Source organism: Zootoca vivipara, chromosome 5 (assembly GCF_965207765.1).
Source record: "Zootoca vivipara chromosome 5, rZooViv2.hap1.1, whole genome shotgun sequence".
Lineage (NCBI taxonomy): Eukaryota > Metazoa > Chordata > Lepidosauria > Squamata > Lacertidae > Zootoca > Zootoca vivipara.
Genome location: NC_142588.1, coordinates 88,246,854 through 88,264,804, shown reverse-complemented (window position 1 = coordinate 88,264,804; position 17,951 = coordinate 88,246,854). Strand labels below are relative to the sequence as shown.

The window sequence follows — 17,951 nt, the reverse complement described above, 5'->3', positions numbered from 1 at the left end:
GGAAGGTGTCATTTGCCGGAAGAGGGGTGTGAAAGAATGACCCTGCTCCCCTTTGCCCCTTAGGGGTCTCCATCTCGCCTCTTCCCATTCAGGTGTGGCCCTACAGGGAGGTGCTTCAATTGCTTCCTCTGGGTGTGTGACCATGGGGGGGGGTGCCAACTTGAATACAATATTGGAGGGGGGCCCTGCCCCACATAACCGACCACATGATGTGGCATACACATAAACACACCAATTGAATAGCAATGTCCATTAACTTTGCCCCCCTATTTGTCCATTAACTTTGCCCCCCATATTTAATGGGGGGAGTGAAGGGACCCTGGCCCCATAGACCATCCAAAGAAGGAAGAGGACCAAATCTCTCCTCCCACCCTCACCCCATAAAGAGCCCCTTTGATACGAGGCACGACTCAAATTGCCTTGGGGGGTTTTGCACGGGCGTAGCTAAGATTTTTGTTAAGTGGGGAGGCAGCCAAAGCTGCTTCTTTTTTGGGGGGGGGAGGGGAGATTGCCCCCTAAAGTTGTTGAACCTTTTTTTGGAGGGGAATCAGAGGTAAAAATACCCCCCCAAAAGAGGCCATTATGGGTAGCAAGCTCTCCCATTATGGGGGTGGGGGTTTACTTTCGATGTTTTTCCATCATTTTGAAAATGCTCTCCTCCCCCCATTGGGATTCGCCCGCCCCCCACTGAAAGAGGGGTGAGCAACTCCATAAGGCCTCCCTCTGCCCTTTCCCCACATAGGTCACCCCACTGAGCCCCAGGCTCCCGCTGTCACCCCGGGAGACCCCCATCTCCGCCCAGCTTATACCAGGCCTCCTCCGCTTCGCCCCTAAATTTGTGTGTCGGGTGTGTGTGTGTGAGGATCTCTTGCCCCCCCCCCAAAAAGAGGCTCCCTCAGAGGCGCCTCCGAGGCTTCCTCGCGCGTGAGGAGAAGCCCCCCCCCTCGGCTTGTCGTTCCCCCCCCCGCATCGCGCCTCGCCTCGCCGGATCCCCGGCCGGCCGGCGGCGGGCGCCGTTCTCGCTCTCCCCACACCACCGGTCGGTCTCGGCCCGGGGCGGCCCCGCCGCAGTGCGCATGAGCGGGTCGGCGGCGGAAGGCAGGGCCCGCGAGGAGGAGCCCCGGGAGCCGCTGCCGCCGCCACCGACCCTCCTCCCGCCTCCTCAGTGTCCGCCTCAGCCGGCCCGGGAGGGGAGAGAGGCCCGCGCGCAGCCCCCACCATGGTGAGGCCCTTCGGCCCCGGGAGGGAGGGAGAGCGGGCGGAGGGAAGGAGGGAGGAAGCGCCGCCATCGCCTGGCAACGCGGGGCCTAGTCGGGGGTGGGGTGGGGGGAGAGAGAGTCGAGGGGGGGTGCAGGGGTGGGGGGCGGCCTCGGCGCCGGTGAGAAGCAGCCCGGCCCTCACCCGGTTCCCACAAGCCGCATATGCTGAGAGGGTCGGGGGCTTTGAGATATAGGGGCTGGGGGTGGGCCCTTCTGTGGAAATCCACCCCCCACCCCTCAGGGAGCTGAAGTGGGGTGGGTGGGATTTTGGGGGTGCCCAAAGGGTTTGCGTGTGGCTGGGCTTCAGGGGTGTCTCTGTAGGACGTGTCAGGGAGGTTTAGGGTTATTTTTCTCTTCCCCCCCCCAAACCTTGGAGGACTGGTGGGGTAACTGATAGGGGGAGGAAAAAACCCCTGGGCATATGGGTGCTGCTTTATCTTGGGTACCTGGGCCTCCTCTTCCTTGTTTCGTTCCCCCCCCCCACCTGGGGGAAGCATCTCTCCCTCTCCCTCTCTCCCTTTGCATGTTGCACCCATCTCCGTTTGCAGTTGCGTTCTGTGCAGACACCTCTTTTGTTGCAGTGTGTGCACGTGTGCATGCAAGCAGGCGGGTACTCCAGAGAGGGTTAGCTGGGGTTAGCCTGTTTTCAGCAGAAGCTCCCCCAAGTGCCTCATGGTGCCTCAAAATACAGTTTTAACCCAGCGAAAGCGTCCGTGGGCAGGAGCAGCAGCTGCATGGTGGTTGTCCTTAACTGGCAGTAGGGGTGGCATCCTGGCACTTTGTCCTTCAGCTGTGCCTTGTGGTAGGCATTGTTAAATCTGCAGCACGTCATGAGGCTGGTGCCCAGGAGTTGCCGCTCACTACAGGACAGGACCTGGAAGAGAAAGTGGAGGAAATGTGCTTGTTGCCTTCTGCGCGGCCCCCAGCCAAAAACTGCTTCAGAGTGACATAAATGACCTATGGAAAGGCCCATTTTGCCAATGGACAGCTCCATAACCCAGTGGTTGCTCACTTGCAACAACTGGCCGCCTGATAGAGGCTCAGACAAAGGGGCTGAGCCCTGCTATGAACCCAGATGCCAACTCTGCTCCTATATTGTGTCAGGTGGTGCTCTTGCAGATCCTAACGCCAGTAATTCCCCTTAGGGGCTTGGTTGCTCGCTCATCCTGGGATGTGAATGTACCATCACCTTTCATTAATGCCTTTTCGTTATTCACGTAAAAGAAACAGATAGATGCCAAAAAAGAAGGGAAAATAGAGACAGAAGGAAAAACGATACTGAAAAATGGAAATGTTCAGAAGGTAGTGGGAGAGAATCTATTGCTCACCTCAAAATCACCACATTTCAACAGAAGACTCCAAAGTGAGGCTCCGGTTTGAAATTGCTGCACTACAGTTTATGAGCAAATTCGGTTCAGGTTGATTTAAGCTTGACTGGGCTACAGCTTTTCTTCCCACTCCAGGTGTTAAATTAGCATAGTGCACCTAGAAAGATATTGAATATTACCACCACTGACTGCTGTTGTGAACAGTTTGCAAACCTGTTGCTATGCTGCCACTGCCACTTGGATATGACTTTTCCACCTCACTGTGTGTGTGTGTGTGTGTGTGTGAATGATTGCATCCCATGCTGTCCTTCTGTTCTTTGCAGTCCCCCTGTTCATGCTATTTAGGGAGTGGGGTGTGCAGAGGCAGCACAGGGAAGGCGGGATTTTTTTAAAAAGGGGGGGGAGCCTTCTTCCCTCTTTCATTCACAGAAAGCTTTACTGAATCAAAAAGCTTTCCATTGGATACATACTATATACTATATGTATCTGAGGAATAATCTCAGGTAACTGCTGAGTAATATTTTATGCATCTGTTGGAATGAGAACAAGTTCATAAAAGCTTAAGACCATAGAAATCTGTTAGTCTTTAAGATGCCACAAGACTGCTTGGGGATGCATGTTTCATATATTGTTTATGTATGTTACACATTTTTTTCTTGCTTAAGAGACAAGGAAACCATATCAACCATATTTATTCAGATGTAATCCCCTTTTATTTTGGTGGGAAACCATTTTAAGACGGCAGTCGTATGCACACTTACTTTAGGGGGTCTCATTTAGATTGGTAGCTCTTACTTCCAGGTTGTTGTTGCTATTATTTATTAAATTTATATACTGCTGTTCATCCGAGGATCACAGGGCAGCTTCAGATATGTTTGTTAGAATAGGGTTATGAGGTGCAGTCATCTGTATTTACCTTTTAGGCTAGATTTTAAAGATCATGCTGAAAGGCTTCAGTTTCCATACCATTTTTTTGCCATTAGAAATCCTTTCTAAAAGGCAAGCAGAAGAGGAATAGATTTTAAAAAATTGTTTTCTAGGCAAAATTATTTTACAGAATTATTTTACAGAATTTATTCAAGTTAATGGGATTGTTCTATAGTAAGTAGCTTGAAAATTGTCGCCATGGTAATTTAGTTTACATAAATTTAGTTTATTAGTGGGCTTATTAGGTTCTTTCAGGTACTTTAGCCCAGGCATCCCCAAACTGTGGCCCTCCAGATGTTTTGGCCTACAACTCCCATGATCCCTAGCTAACAGGACCAGTAGTCGGGGAAGATGGGAACTGTAGTCCAAAACATCTGGAGGGGCGAAGTTTGGGGACGCCTGCTTTAGCCTGTCAAGCGGTTTGAGAACGTCTAACTACTGGCTTCCTCTGCCATATTGCACAGGCTTCATGAAAATGCCATGCAAAATTCTTCAGGAAATACAGTGAGTGTACCGAGGCTCCTGAACTACTCAAGGTGTTTTGAGTGCATTTAACTTTGGCCTCACAGCACACACACCCAGGATGTTTTCTCCTTAAAACTAATTTATTGCATTTGCACAAATCAACACCCAACTTCCTGTGAGGAGACTAACACAATGGAGCACTTATCCAGTCTAAATATAAGCTGTGACAAGGCATATTTATACTGTAATAAGTGTCTCAAGAGGTGTGGGACACCTTCCTTGTTCTATAAATAATTGGGCTAAAGAACTAGAAAATGATTGGATATGTCATCTTGACTTGACATGTTTGGATATATAATTAGGTTCCAAGTTCGTTCTTGCTATCATAAGTTGGTGTTCTTCAGTAAATGTGGGCCAGTAAATTGAAGCTGAATCTTGAAAAAATAGAGGTGCTGTTATGCGTTCTGAGTTCTTGAGGGCGGAAGATGGCCAGACGGCCTATTTTTGATGGGATTGCAGTTATCTGAAAGGTGCAGATCTGTAGCTTGGGGGTGTTCCTGGATCCAGCACTGTCACTGGAGGCTCAGATGTGCCTTTTCCCAACTGTTTTGCCCCTCATGGATAGAGATTACTTGGCCACTGTATTGCACCTTCTGGTAACCTATGGATTGTATTGTTGCAATGCATTTTACTCGAGGCAGCCCTCGAGCTAGAAACTTTAGCTCAGGCGTCAGAAAACTTTTTCAGCAGGGGGCCGGTCCACTGTGCCTCAGACCTTGGGGGGGGGGAACTACATTTTGAAAAAATATATGAATGAATTCCTATGCCCCACAAATAACCCAGAGATACATTTTAAATAAAAGGACACATTCTACTCATGTAAAAACACTAGGCAGGCCTCACAAATAACCCAGAGATGCATTTTAAATAAAAGGACACATTCTTCTCATGTAAAAACATGCTGATTCCTGGACCGTCTGTGGGCCGGATTTAGAAGGCGATTGGGCCACATCTGGCCCCCAGGCCTTAGTTTGGGGACCCCTGCTTTAGCTGGTTCATAATGCGGCAACCAGATTACTGGCCAGGTTTCCTCTTAGATGTCATATAAGTGTGTGAATTAGGCCCCAGATATATGAGTGTGTGTGTGTGTGTGTGTGTGTGTAGGTGTAGGTGTAGGTGTGTGTGTAGGTGTGTGTGTAGGTGTGATATATATATATATATATATATATATATATATATATATATATATGAGAAAAACTGCCTTCATCCAGCCAGAGGGGCTATTCTTGGTAGTTTCACTGCCCTCAGGATTGCGAGGAATGGCAGCCTGGGAAAGGACTTTCTTTGTAGTGGCCCCCAAATTGGAGAACTCCTTTTGCACAGAGGTTATGTTCTGGGGCTGGTGCATAGACATAAAAGTACATGAACAGTCTTACCTTCTGGATCCAGTGTGCCAAATGGTCTTCCCCCTCAAGCAAGGCAGAGAGCTTTAAAACTCTTTAAAGCTTTGCAAGATATTGTGGGCCCGTTGGAGATCTTGTGAGAGCCTCCCAGAGCGTTGTAAGAAAATCAGAGAGCTTAAAAGTTCATTCTGGCCAGATACAAACATCAGCAACAGCAGTTTGGTCGCAGTATGGGGGTGATGATTATTGCTCTGTTGTCCTCAACACCTGCTCATTAAAAAAATAAAAACTTAGTTGGTCTTTAAGGTGCTACTGAAGAAATTTTTTAATTTTGTTTCGACTCAGACCAACACGCCTACCTACCTGTAACCTGCTCATGATACTGTGTTTTGGGATCGTTCACTGATATTTAAAGAAATGTAGCCCCATTGAAAGTGGTTCACAGGTACTGAAGTGCTGAGCAACATGGAGTTGCTGTTCAAAATGGCACTATCCTTTCTCCCTTGTAACCTGCCACATCATAATGTCGGCATGCAGCACATTTCTCTGCCTGTGCTCCACCCCTTAAATGACAGGGAGGGGGAAATACACAACACAGTGACATCACAACATGGCTAAGTGCTGATGAACACTATTGTGGGGAGTGGAGAGACTTTAACAGGGAGGTCCTGGCTTTCTTTCTTTCTTTCTTTCTTTCTTTCTTTCTTTCTTTCTTTCTTTCTTTCTTTCTTTCTTTCTTTCTTTCTTTCTTTCTTTCTTTCTTTCTTTCTTTCTTTCTTTCTTTCTTTCTTTCTTCCTTCCTTCCTTCCTTCCTTCCTTCCTTCCTTCCTTCCTTCCTTCCTTCCTTCCTTCCTTCCTTTCTCTCTCTCTCTCCTTCTCTCTCTCTCTTTTTAACAGCAACACACCTGTTATATGTAGTTCCACTCCAAGAAGTTTCCTTAAGAGTGTTGAGTTAGCATGCCAAAATGTCACTTCCTTAAAGCTGTGCTAAGGTGCCTTATGCCCATTGTTGAGGGCTGAGTTCCCAGCCTCACTCACTGAACAGCCAGCAAGTAGTTTGTGCTCGTTTATCTTAGCACGTGTTTGTCAAAGGGAAAAAGTAAACAACCTCCCGTTTTTTAATTTGTGTAGACAGCATTATGGAATTGTATTTTTTCAACTTCCTTTGTTTAAATTTGCTGTGGCTGGGATGCAAAACTAGTTTGTTTGTTTATTAAACTTGTATACGGTAGATACCAGGGCAGTTCACATGATAAAAACCCAAAATAGGCCAAGGTGGGCTTTAGTTTCTCAAGCAGCAGCCCCCGTGCTGCAAGGCAAATAGACGAGATTAAAAAGTAGTTTGTGATATGCCACTCTCTGCATTTCTTGCTCTTTGAAAAAGGAAGGACAAAGGTTCCATGGGTCATTCCCAGACCCTTGGGCACACCTAAAGTAGCTCTGTGGATTTTGGCCCGCATATCTGACTGTATAGAATGTTGGTATTTGCTTTCATGTGTTTGGGTACTTTTTGTGTGCGTAGTTGTACGAACTTTCAGATCTTTTTCGTAGGTTCTGTTCTGAGTACCCCTGAGTGCATGTTGAGGTTTGGTGGGTGGGGATCTCGGCTAAGGTATTCCCCCCTCCATGCAGTGGTGTCCCATCTCTGAGGTGTCAAGGTGGCAGCAAATTTGCTGTTTTCCAGGACACAAGTCAAGAAGACGGTTTTTATTCTTCCATGTATTTGACAGATGATCTCCTTTACTGCTTCTCACTGCTCTTTTTGGTTTAAATTGTAATGTTCTTTGTTGTATGCATGTTTGTCTTGTTAGCCACCTTGAATATTTATTGATAAAAAAGCAAGAGAGAATCTCTTCAAAGAAACAATACATGATAAAAACACTTTGTTTTTTTATGTACAGAAGCACTTAAAATAGGAATCCCTATAAATAAACTTGTAATACAGCATCTTTCCTAGTATAAGTTGAGAGACATGAATAGGAATTCAGTGAAGCTGTATTCTGTTTGTACCATTTGTGGCTTTTATACTTGTCTTCTTAAGCCAGGGGAAAATAGGTAACCAAAGATAGATGTGGATTCTTATCACAGTCGTAATGTCTGAATCCACTAGCTTTATCATGTGACTGTTTGGTGTAGTTTCTCCACCAGATGATGCTATCATATGGCCTTGTTTACTGGCTATGAATCTCCATTAGTCAGGAAGCCAAATTAATTGTTGTGTGATAATGGAGCAAATACACCAACAATTTGCAATACTGAAGACTGTGCCAGGCTGTTAGCAATAAGGCTTCAGGGAAGGTATAGGCTGTGATCTAAAGGGGCATACACATATGCTTCCTGCGTGCTCCTGCATTTTTGCATTTTCATTGCAACCTCACATAGCTCTTATACAACACTTCTTCCCCAAATTCTGCCAGTAGTTTAGCGGATTCGGTGTGAGAACAGTTTATAGCAGGGGTAGGCAACCTAAGGCCCCAGGGGCCGGATGCAGCCCAATTGCCTTCTCAATCTGGCCTGCGGACGGTCCGGGTATCAGCATGTTTTTACATGAGTAGAATTTGTGCTTTTATTTAAAATGCATCTCTGGGTTATTTGTGGGGCATAGGAATTCATTCATCCCCCCCCCCGCCCCAAATATAGTCCAGCCCACCACATGGTTTGAGGGACGGTGGACCGACCCACGGATGAAAAAGGTTGCTGACCCCTAGTTTATAGGAAACCTGCCAGTAGTTTCTGTGTAGTGCTGAAACCTGTTGTGCAGGTTTCCCTTTTAACTGCTCTCCTGGAAACTGACATATTTGGATACATGCGTGTTTCTTTGTGTCACAGCTGTTGTCCCCTCCTAAGCCCTGTAATGTTCTTTCTGTGAAATGTTCAGAGGATCTGCCATGAGTGTTTCTGTGGCTGCTACATCCTCCCAATCACAAAAGAGCAGGACACATCCATGAGCCAAGTTGCTGGCTGTCTCAAGTAGAAAGGGAGAGCCATCACACAATGTTTTATTCTTGATTCTGTTGCATAGCTTGTTTCTTGAACTTGTGAGCTGCTTTGGGCACCATTGAGCTTGGAATTGAATTCTTAATTGGAAGGAGTTGAACACCACAGGTAGGCTTTCTGTATGTCTACCTTAATTCTCTATCAGGTACCATTCACTTGAGGAGAGTGGCCCTTTTGAGCTATAGGTTGAAGTTGAATACTCCTCCTCAGGTAAGCACATGGGAGATCTCACTGTTCTTGTGTTTTCTGATACTTTTCTAGAACAAGTTGAAGTCATCACAGAAAGATAAAGTTCGGCAGTTTATGATCTTCACACAGTCCAGCGAAAAGACCGCAGTGAATTGCCTGTCTCAGAATGACTGGAAGCTAGATGTTGCAACAGATAACTTTTTCCAAAATCCTGAACTGTATATACGAGAAAATGTTAAAGGATCATTGGACAGAAAGAAGTTAGAACAGCTATATAATAGATATAAAGGTAAGTATAGTGCAGTTTTTCTTTTAAAAAAGACGTGTTATATGCACCATTTTGCTGGCAATAGATTCCATTTGCAATCCAGGCCAGAAACTTGAGTTTCACCTGTGGCCAGAACAGACCAAGAACGCAATGCCCTATAAGCATTATAACAAAGGCTACCCTTTATTTATGACATTTTTATCCCACCCTTCCTCTAGGCAGCTCAGGGTGGCAAACATTCCCCCACCATCCCACATTGTATCCTTGCAACAACCATGTGAGGTGGGTTAGACTGAGAGATGGTTAAAGGGTCTTAAGGTGAGTGTCATGACTGAAAATAGATCTGGACCTGGGTCTTCCTTCTGATTGCTACACAGATGCTTGTTCTTGCTGTCATGCTGCTAGACTTACTGGCAGAGCATCTGGGTTGCCCGGTTTGTTCTCATCCTCCCAGGCAATCATTTGTCAAGCCATCTCATCAACCCTGAGACACAGGAAAGCCTTCCTTTATCTTCTCCCTAGAATCTTTTGTCCTGGAGTGCATTTTAACTCCTCCTCACAGAGGTAAAATCCAGTCCTTCAGGAGCACGTTGGGTTGAGTCATGCTCTCTTTCTTGAAATGGGAATAAGTGACCCACCTTCCAATGCAATTGTGATTGCAGGTAAGATGAGGTTTGCAGAGGGAACGCAATTAAACAGCGCACAAAAGTGAATGCTATGTAGCAGCCGACAGCATTTAATGCCCTTAGGAAGCAGGTTCTTGAACTATTGCTCAGCTGCCATACCTTTTATTAGAAATGGTTTCAAAAAGACAGATACTTCCATTCATTTTATTTTGTTTCACTCTTATACTCCAAGATCCTCAAGATGAGAATAAAATTGGCATAGATGGCATACAGCAGTTTTGTGATGACCTCGCGCTTGACCCTGCCAGTATTAGTGTATTGATCATTGCCTGGAAGTTCAGAGCTGCGACGCAATGTGAATTCTTAAAAACGGAATTCATGGATGGGATGACAGAACTAGGGTAAGTGCTCAACGACTCTATGAAAGTAGGCTGAGCATGCTTTTCTGTGCAAGGAAAGGTTTGTACTTCCATGCTTGAAGCAGAATCTTACATAACTCGGGAAGAGCCATTCAAACTCTTATCTGGTGGAGGAATGTGTATTATGTATCTGTGTCTCTATGAATGAACACAATTTATTTCACACACACACACTTGATTTCCCAGTGCCAGCCTCAGGTGCAGCTTTGCAGTAGCACCTCTGGGCTCCTTTCAATGCAGCTCCCTCAATCCTGGCAGCTCCCTCAATCCCCACGAAGCTCCTAGGAAATCATACGTACTGCTACTTTCAACTCAGTAAAAATATAGGTCTGGGCCATATGCTGAAATTTAAAACACAATGCTCCATGCAAATCTTCAGCTACCAGGAATTCAAACTATCTGATGCATACATTTGCTCAGTCTTTTGTCTTCTAAATGCCAATAAGCATGTTGGTGCAAGGTTTGATTGAGGTGTGAGGGAGCACAGATGGTGTATTTGAGCATGGCATTCTTTGCGCTCCTGATAATGCATTTCTTTGAGACCTTGTCTGTTCACAAGAACAACTCACCATCTGCCAGATTGTTGAGATTAAACAGCCTGTTTTCACATGTTGCCCCTTCCCAGCTGTGGTATTTTGTTTGATTTTTGTTTGATGATGTTTGCCGCTGTTATCATATCCATAGATTTGAACAGAAGAGGAGTTGGAGCCTAAAGGGGGTTTCTTGTATTTCTTGGAGAGGTGGCCTCAGCCTCTGCCTCCCAGGAAAGTTCCACAAATGTGTTGGTGACAATGTATTTTCAGCACTGCTTAACTGAAAAGAGAGCTTCAGGAATGATCAAATGATATTTTCTTCCCATTACTTTTTTTGTTAAAGCAACTGTTTAGTAATGCCATTTTACAAAGTATTTAGAACATGATCCTAAACTAATGCAAAGAAAAACTTTTGTGTTTGTTTGTTTTTTAAACCAAATAAATAAATCCAACAACAGATGTGACAGCATAGAAAAACTAAAGGCCCAGCTTCCAAAAATGGAACAAGAATTGAAAGAGCCAGGAAGATTTAAGGATTTTTATCAGTTTACCTTCAACTTCGCAAAGAATCCGGGACAAAAAGGTTTAGGTATGTATGCCAATATTTTCCTTGTACAGAAGTGAGTGATCTACTGCATTGAACATGGGCAAACTCCTGCCTGCACTCTGCCACAACCCAGGATCAGGACTGGGAAGCCTCGGGCCTTCCAGGTGTGGCTGGACTACGACTTCCATCATCCCTGACCATTGGCCAGGCTAGCTGGGACAAACAGGAATTAGAGCCCAACCACATCTGGAGAACCACTCATTCCCCAGCCCAAGATCCCAAAGCACTCTTAAGTGCTATTGTACTGAGAGAGTGTTCTTTGCAACCCTCACTTTTACTGTGCACCTTCCGAACAGGTGTGTCTGGACAAGGGGGGAGGGGGAAAGCCTCAATTACTTATTTAATTACACCATTTTCTTTAATGTTGCAGACTTAGAAATGGCCATCGCCTACTGGAATTTAGTACTTCACGGACGATTTAAATTCCTAGACTTGTGGAACAAATTTTTATTGGTAAGCGCAAGTATTAATTGCCTCATTAGTAATGACTAAGTGCCCAATTCTGGTAGGTTCTGCAGCCAACATTATTGCCTGATTCTTCCCTACGGGACCCAGATCAACAACCTTTGCTGCACGTGGCATTGGTCAGCAGCTAGCCGCCCACCACCCAAATCCACACTGTAGATAACCGGCAGCTTTCCTTGCCCCAAAACCTTGTTTGATTTTAAAACTTGAAGAAAGAGGGTGTTGGGATGACAACTAAAAGCAGTAATCCCAAATGGCATTCTTTTAAAAAAGGATTATTTTGGATATCTCTTACAGAATTATTTTGGGGTTCCCCCCCCTCCTGACCCACCATGGTTCTAAAGCCTGTGGGACTTGCAGCTGTGTAAAGCGCCTGACTGGCTTTGCTACAAAAACGGGCCTGGTTGGTGGGCTGTGTTTGACTTCACAGGTCATATGTGAACATGCAGTTGTACTGCAGGTTTTGTATCTTGAGCCACTAGCCCAGTCTGTTCTTATTGGCAGTAGCTCCCAAGGAGTAAGAACAGGATTCATAGCCAGTCCTAAGGGCCTCTCAACTGGAGATGGAAGCTGGGACATTCTGCATGCTCTTCCATTAAGACAAAGCCTCTCCTCTGGCCCTGCCAGGGACGTCATTTATAGCTAATGCTTTTCATGCTCTGATTTCCCTCAAACAGGAACATCATAAAAGATCTATACCAAAGGACACTTGGAACCTTCTTCTAGACTTCAGCGCAATGATTGCAGATGATATGTCGAATTATGATGAGGAAGGTAAAGTTGCTATTTGTTCCTCTTGGGGCACTTTGGCCTGTGTAGAGTCCTCTGTCCCCAAGAGGCTTCTCCCCCTAAGTGATCCTGCTTTTGCCCTGGACCTTCAGTAGTTTCCTGTTGCCTTCCCCTGCGACCATAATTTTCAATTCGTTGGCAATCTCTGATATCATAAGGGGCACAGTGGGTATTAAAACAGTTTCTGGAAAAATAAAGCCACTCATTTCTTGCATATACCGAGCTCAATCCAGAACGATTCTAGTCATTGCCATCCTCATAGTGACCACGGATCTAATTATGGCAAGTGAGCCTCTCCACAGCAAGAAGCGCCTGCTGCTGTTTCCACTATTGAGTTGCTTCTCCTCTTACGCTACTCAGTTGGGTTCCCAGGCTGGCCCCCGCGCCACTGAATCTGCCACACACCCGTGTCCAGTTGGCTGAACTAACCACCATGTGCGACTTCCCTTTCTGCCTGCCCTCAAGTGTCCTGCTCAGCTCCCTAGACTTGCTCTCTTCAATCCCTTGGGTGCTAACGAGGAGCTGCCTCTCTCTGCAAGATGGTGGGGTGAAAGACAGCTCTTAGCTGTGTACAGCAGGGGTGCATTTGAGGGCTGCATTTCCTTCTTAGCATTTCCTTCTTAGCCACCTTCCTTCAAGGGGCCACTTGGCAGTGGTGGGTGGGACCAGATGCGGATGGAGCAATGAAGGTGAGTGGGCAAGCTCCTGCACATGCTCTCCCCTTCCTGCAGGCAAATGAGGCATTTTCAGAACACAATCTAGCCAGAAGTAACACCCCATGAAAGGAGCGAAGAAGGACAAAGGGTGTGGGTGGTGGTCTGGGGAGACTCTCAAGGATCAGATAGAGAGGCTTGGAGAATCTCTGTAAAGAGGAGTGCAGAAAACAAGGGGAGGGGAGCAAGCCTTGTAAACCTCTCTTTTGTGTTGGGCAAGGGTAAGGTTGTACTTGCTCGGCGGGGAGCGAAAGGCACTCTGCCCACGTTTCGAAGCTTTTTAAATATAACCCTGCTGGCCCTGGCTTGATCCAAAGATCTCCTTCAGCAGGGTGCTGTGTGTGGCTCTGTGAATGCTAATATTTCTTTTCTTTTCTTTTAAAAATTGTATTAAAAAACTCCAAATTAGCATATCCAAGAAAAAAACTTAGCATTCAATCTTATAGAACCTTGTATAAAGTTTTCTGACTAATTGCTCTCACTTTTTAAAATGTGTGTGTCAAAAAAGTGGCTGTCCCAGGATTTAAAATTTAAAGATTTTTTTAAAAAACGAAATGATGAAAATAAAAATTCTGGCCATAATTGGAGGGCTGTTTTGAGGTAATAATGCATGCGAAGAGCTTGGAACACATAAAATGCTAAATATTTTCTGGTGACATTTTCTTGTAACAGCTGGGGGGGCGGGAATCATAGTCCCCAACTCTTCAGATAAGGCATTCTGGAAGCTTAATAATTCCACCTCTCTCCCTCTTTTCTTGCAGGGGCATGGCCTGTTCTTATTGACGACTTCGTGGAATTTGCACGCCCTCAAATTGCTGGAATAAAAAGTACGACAGTGTAGTGCTAAATGAACCTTCTAGAATGTACATAGTCTGTACAAAATAAACAACATGGGGGAAAATTGCACAGTCAATTTCTGCTGACTGACTGAACAGGACTGAAGACCAATCCTCAAGAAATAAAGGCTGGGGGTTGAGTCAAACCTTTAAGGATCTACTTTGGACCATATCAGACGATGGGTGGTTTGGGCTTCTCATCTAGCCTGGGCCAGCCTTACCCATTTGAAAACTCCAGCATTGTGGATATCATTCTTTTTCTTTTTTAAAAAATGAAGCACCCTAATCCTTTCCATAAATCTTAAAATGCTTTTTGGATTTTTTTTTAAATTTCTTGTTCCTCTTAAAGGCACATGCTGTCTTCACCAAGCAAAATCTTTGACGTAATAATTTCACAGATCAGCATCACAATCTGTTTCAGAAAAGCTTCAAGTAGCACACCTTTGGGCTAGCTGCAAAGACTTTGCTGAGAATATCCTAAAAGAGTGATTCGTTGGATCTGGTTCCGTACAGTCTGTTCACAGCTATTGTCCATGTGAGTGGCAAGGGGTTTCTTTGCTTTGTTCTAAAGCAAATGTCAAAAATACCCCGGCAAAAGGTCTGGGCTTTTCTGCCCACCAATATCGGGCTACCCAGCTATGTAGGTGCTTGACTGAAGTTCTGTTGTATCTAACAGTGAACACTGCTGAAACGCAGGAGAGATACGGCGCTCAACAGTATCCATATTTTGATAATCTAGTCGGAAACACTGGGTGCCTAATGTTGAAAGGTGAACCATCCTTTAGGGCCCCGATCCTCAGTAGCTGGGCCATGTGAATCTTGCTAAGTCTCTGCCTGTCCCTCATGCTTCTTGCTGTGCCCCCTGCCCCCTGCCAACACTCGGTGGCTTCCCTTGTCTGCCAGCACTCCAGCCTTGACCACCGCGTTTCTTTGCAATGCCATGCATGCAGAGAGAAAGAGGCAGGGCCTGGAATTCCTGTGCCCACCTAAATTAGTGATACCCTCTCCACCACCACGTCCTCAATAGACTGTCTTGCAGCTGACTTGGATGATACCATTCCAGGGCGGCAGGGGTGCCCTCCTTCTTCAGGGAATTGGGGCACTTCTTATTATCCCTCAATCCTTGGGGCGAAGTATCATGGGTCATGTTATTTCTAACTTCCAAGAGTGGGGTCGGGTTTTCTGATAGGCCAGCAGGATTCATCCTAGAATGTGGGTGATAAGTTGCTCACAACTGCTCTTAGTTACCCAATAAATTTTTTTGTAGCATCTCTTTGTCCATGAAATCTTTCCTGCCCCCATTAACTTCTACTGAAATGTTAAAACTTGAATACAGTACTGAATTTATAATGTTTGCTACACAATACATAGAATCCTTGATTAGGGCCAACAGAGGTTTTTGATTGTGGGTATAACAATGAGTGTGAAATGCATTTTATTCTATATTTGATGGTTTGAGCCATTAATACAAAAATTTTATGATGTTAGCGGTACTGACATTATGGTCCACGTCCTTCATCGGTGACAGGCAACTTACCGTATTAACTGCAGATCGCTGTGGTTATCAAACAGAGGCATGCCTACTCCGAGCAATAGTTCTGCCAGGCTCTAGCACATAGACACCTTGAGCAAGCAGGAACACCTCAATTCATTTTTGCAATCGTGGCCACAGAAACCCCTGCGCGAGGTTATTGCTAGCACAAGAGCTCTCCTGCTTAAGTGAAGCCTTTGTGTGAGCTCCAGACTTGCTGGGTTCAGAAGTTTATCTTTCCTAAGCAAGTACATATTATAACTAGCGTAATCCGGCCAGATGGGTTATTAAGCGCTATTAGTGGGAGAGTCTATCGTTGACTCTTTGGTGGTGCTTAACTTTGGCTGGGTCAGGCGAAATGTTTTGCTTAACCATGGTGGAGAAATTGGGAGTGCGCTTTGGGCTCATGACCCGTTCTTCCCTTTTAGCCGTGTATAGCGATCCCATCTCCCCAATGCTTTAAGACAGAGTTTGAAACTTAAGTGAAGGAGCTAGTTTGCAAACCTTGGTTAAAGTTGACCACAGTATTGATCTTGGTTCAAGTGCCACACTAAACATGATTACTAAAAGGAACGGGGATAGAATTGGCATGGGAGAGAGTTGTTGGGAGCCCCTGGGATCTCCCAGTGCCTAAGCAATGGGGAAACCTTTGCATCTGAACTGGGCTCCAGTGCACTTCATTTGCTTCTACACTTGTGTCCAGTTCACAGAGTTTGGCTTTTCCTTTTGAGCCACAGCTTTAGTCCTTGTGTTTTTACATGACAAAAGCAGCACTTGAAACGCCTTCTGGCTATAATGTCATGTAACTTCATGAGCGATACTAAGCTGTTTTCTTGAAATCATTTCGCAGAGAAAACACGAGTTTTCCCATCCAATATTAGAAGTCCTTTTCTTTTAAAAAAGGAAAAGTTCAGGCTTGGCATATTGTGTCCTGTCTCATTTATCAATAAAATTAGAAAGAAAGAAAGAAAACACTTATGCACATGCTAAATAATTTTAGGAAAAATACTTGAGTATTAAATTGTTTTATCTTTTTAAAAACCTGTATGAAATTGTGAGAAAGGGGCTTCCCCTTTTCTCAGCTGTGCCCTTTTGGTAAAGCTCAGTCTTGTGTTAATTTAAGAAAACCATTAGATAAAAATTGGGAATCCCTTCTTCAGAAGCCAGAGTTGGCAAAGTCAAATATATTGCTTTACTGCTTGCATTGTTTCTTTTCTCTCTCTCGTGTAAATATCAGTGGAGACTTGAATTATGAAAACTACAAGGTGTGTGTGCTGTTTTCAGTCTTAAGAAAATTTGGGTACAGTTTTTTTCAGAATGACTCATTGATGTATGCTGTGTATTTTTTGTGTTTTGGTGTTCCTTTCCCCCCCAATGAGATGTACTTAACTCTGTCCTTGTGGAGAAGGTTGGGGCATAAATGCTGTGCTGTTTTTTTTGTTTCTTTTTAAAGAATTCCTTTTGCAATGTTGAGGCCTTTTCAACAAAATGGATTTTGCCATCAGTTTGGTACTACACAATTTATAATTACTGTGTAATTATAAAACTGCATTACATAAAGCATTGCTGTCTTAAGTAGCAGAGAAACTAAGGTTATTTGTGTGATTGCATCTCTGAATTTTAAGAAGATTGTTCAGTTCAACAGGCACAAACTGGTCAAATTTTCTTTTCAATGGGAAGTGTGCTATCAAATCAACGCTTGGTTGGATTGTGTCCAGTGGCAAGAGATGTTTGGCTTATTGTTGGCTTGCTTCTGAATGTAAATGCCCAGCTCTACGAGAGACTGAAAAATGCCCAAACTTTATGCCCATTTGTATGTGTTGATTTTTTTTTTTTAAAAAAATTAAAAGTTGTGAACCTTTTTGGGTTGATAGTATTCATAAAATCAACCCACTCTTCAACTTGGCAGTAATCTTCCCCTTCACAAATCACTTTCTTTTGCCAAATATTAGAAAAAGTGAATGCTTAAACAAAATTCAAACCCTTGTATTTGATTTTTTATATATATATACCAATATGTAGAATTAGAAATACCTTGCTACATGAAAATATTTGGGAATCAAGGCTTTTATTTCAGTCACGTGATCAGAATCTGTAAGTTAAATTGTAACTACCTAGAAAAATCCCTCCGACAGACCAGAGGCAATAAAGTTCCGGCCCAGTTGTCATGGTGAAATTTTTTGTTTAAAAAACAACCCCAAACTTGATGCATTCTAAAAAAAAATTAAAGCAAAAACAACTCATGGCAAGGAATGAGAAAGCAGAACCTTGCCAACAGCCTCCTGTTTGCCACAACATTCCACAACTTTCTGGTTACGCAGTGGAGGGGTTTTTATTCCCAGCTGTGGCACATTGCTTTGCGATTACTTGGGGCGGGTGGGGGAGAGAGACTAAGGTACCTCCATGTTTAATGTGGTTGGTGCAAAAGCTACAGCATTTGTCTCTTGAACAACCTGTTAAATAAAGTAACTTATTTCTTAAAACTGTTCTCTGATGAAAATCGATTTGAGTAAGTTAAAAGACGATTCATATAGCTTTAAAAGCTTTTACTTTTCTCACGGGTCTTCTGTTTTCAAGATGTGACGGGAATTTCCAG

The 17,951-nt window shown here is 44.5% G+C and overlaps 1 protein-coding gene across 1 annotated transcript; it reads left to right on the top strand.

The window, feature by feature from the left end:
• The first annotated feature begins 1,072 nt into the window (after positions 1–1,072).
• DCUN1D1 (defective in cullin neddylation 1 domain containing 1) lies at positions 1,073–17,518 on the top strand. Its single transcript, XM_035133489.3, has 7 exons — positions 1,073–1,222; positions 8,641–8,857; positions 9,695–9,863; positions 10,873–11,003; positions 11,392–11,474; positions 12,164–12,260; positions 13,750–17,518. The coding sequence occupies exons 1-7, from the start codon at positions 1,220–1,222 to the stop codon at positions 13,827–13,829; spliced, it is 780 nt and encodes a 259-aa protein (XP_034989380.1). The 5' UTR covers positions 1,073–1,219; the 3' UTR covers positions 13,830–17,518.
• Positions 17,519–17,951: the final 433 nt, after the last annotated feature.

Coding starts and splice junctions, on each gene's coding strand:
- DCUN1D1 (XM_035133489.3), top strand. Junction 9,864..10,872: donor GATGGGATGACAGAACTAGG/GTAAGTGCTCAA, acceptor ATCCAACAACAG/ATGTGACAGCATAGAAAAAC. Junction 12,261..13,749: donor GTCGAATTATGATGAGGAAG/GTAAAGTTGCTA, acceptor CTTTTCTTGCAG/GGGCATGGCCTGTTCTTATT.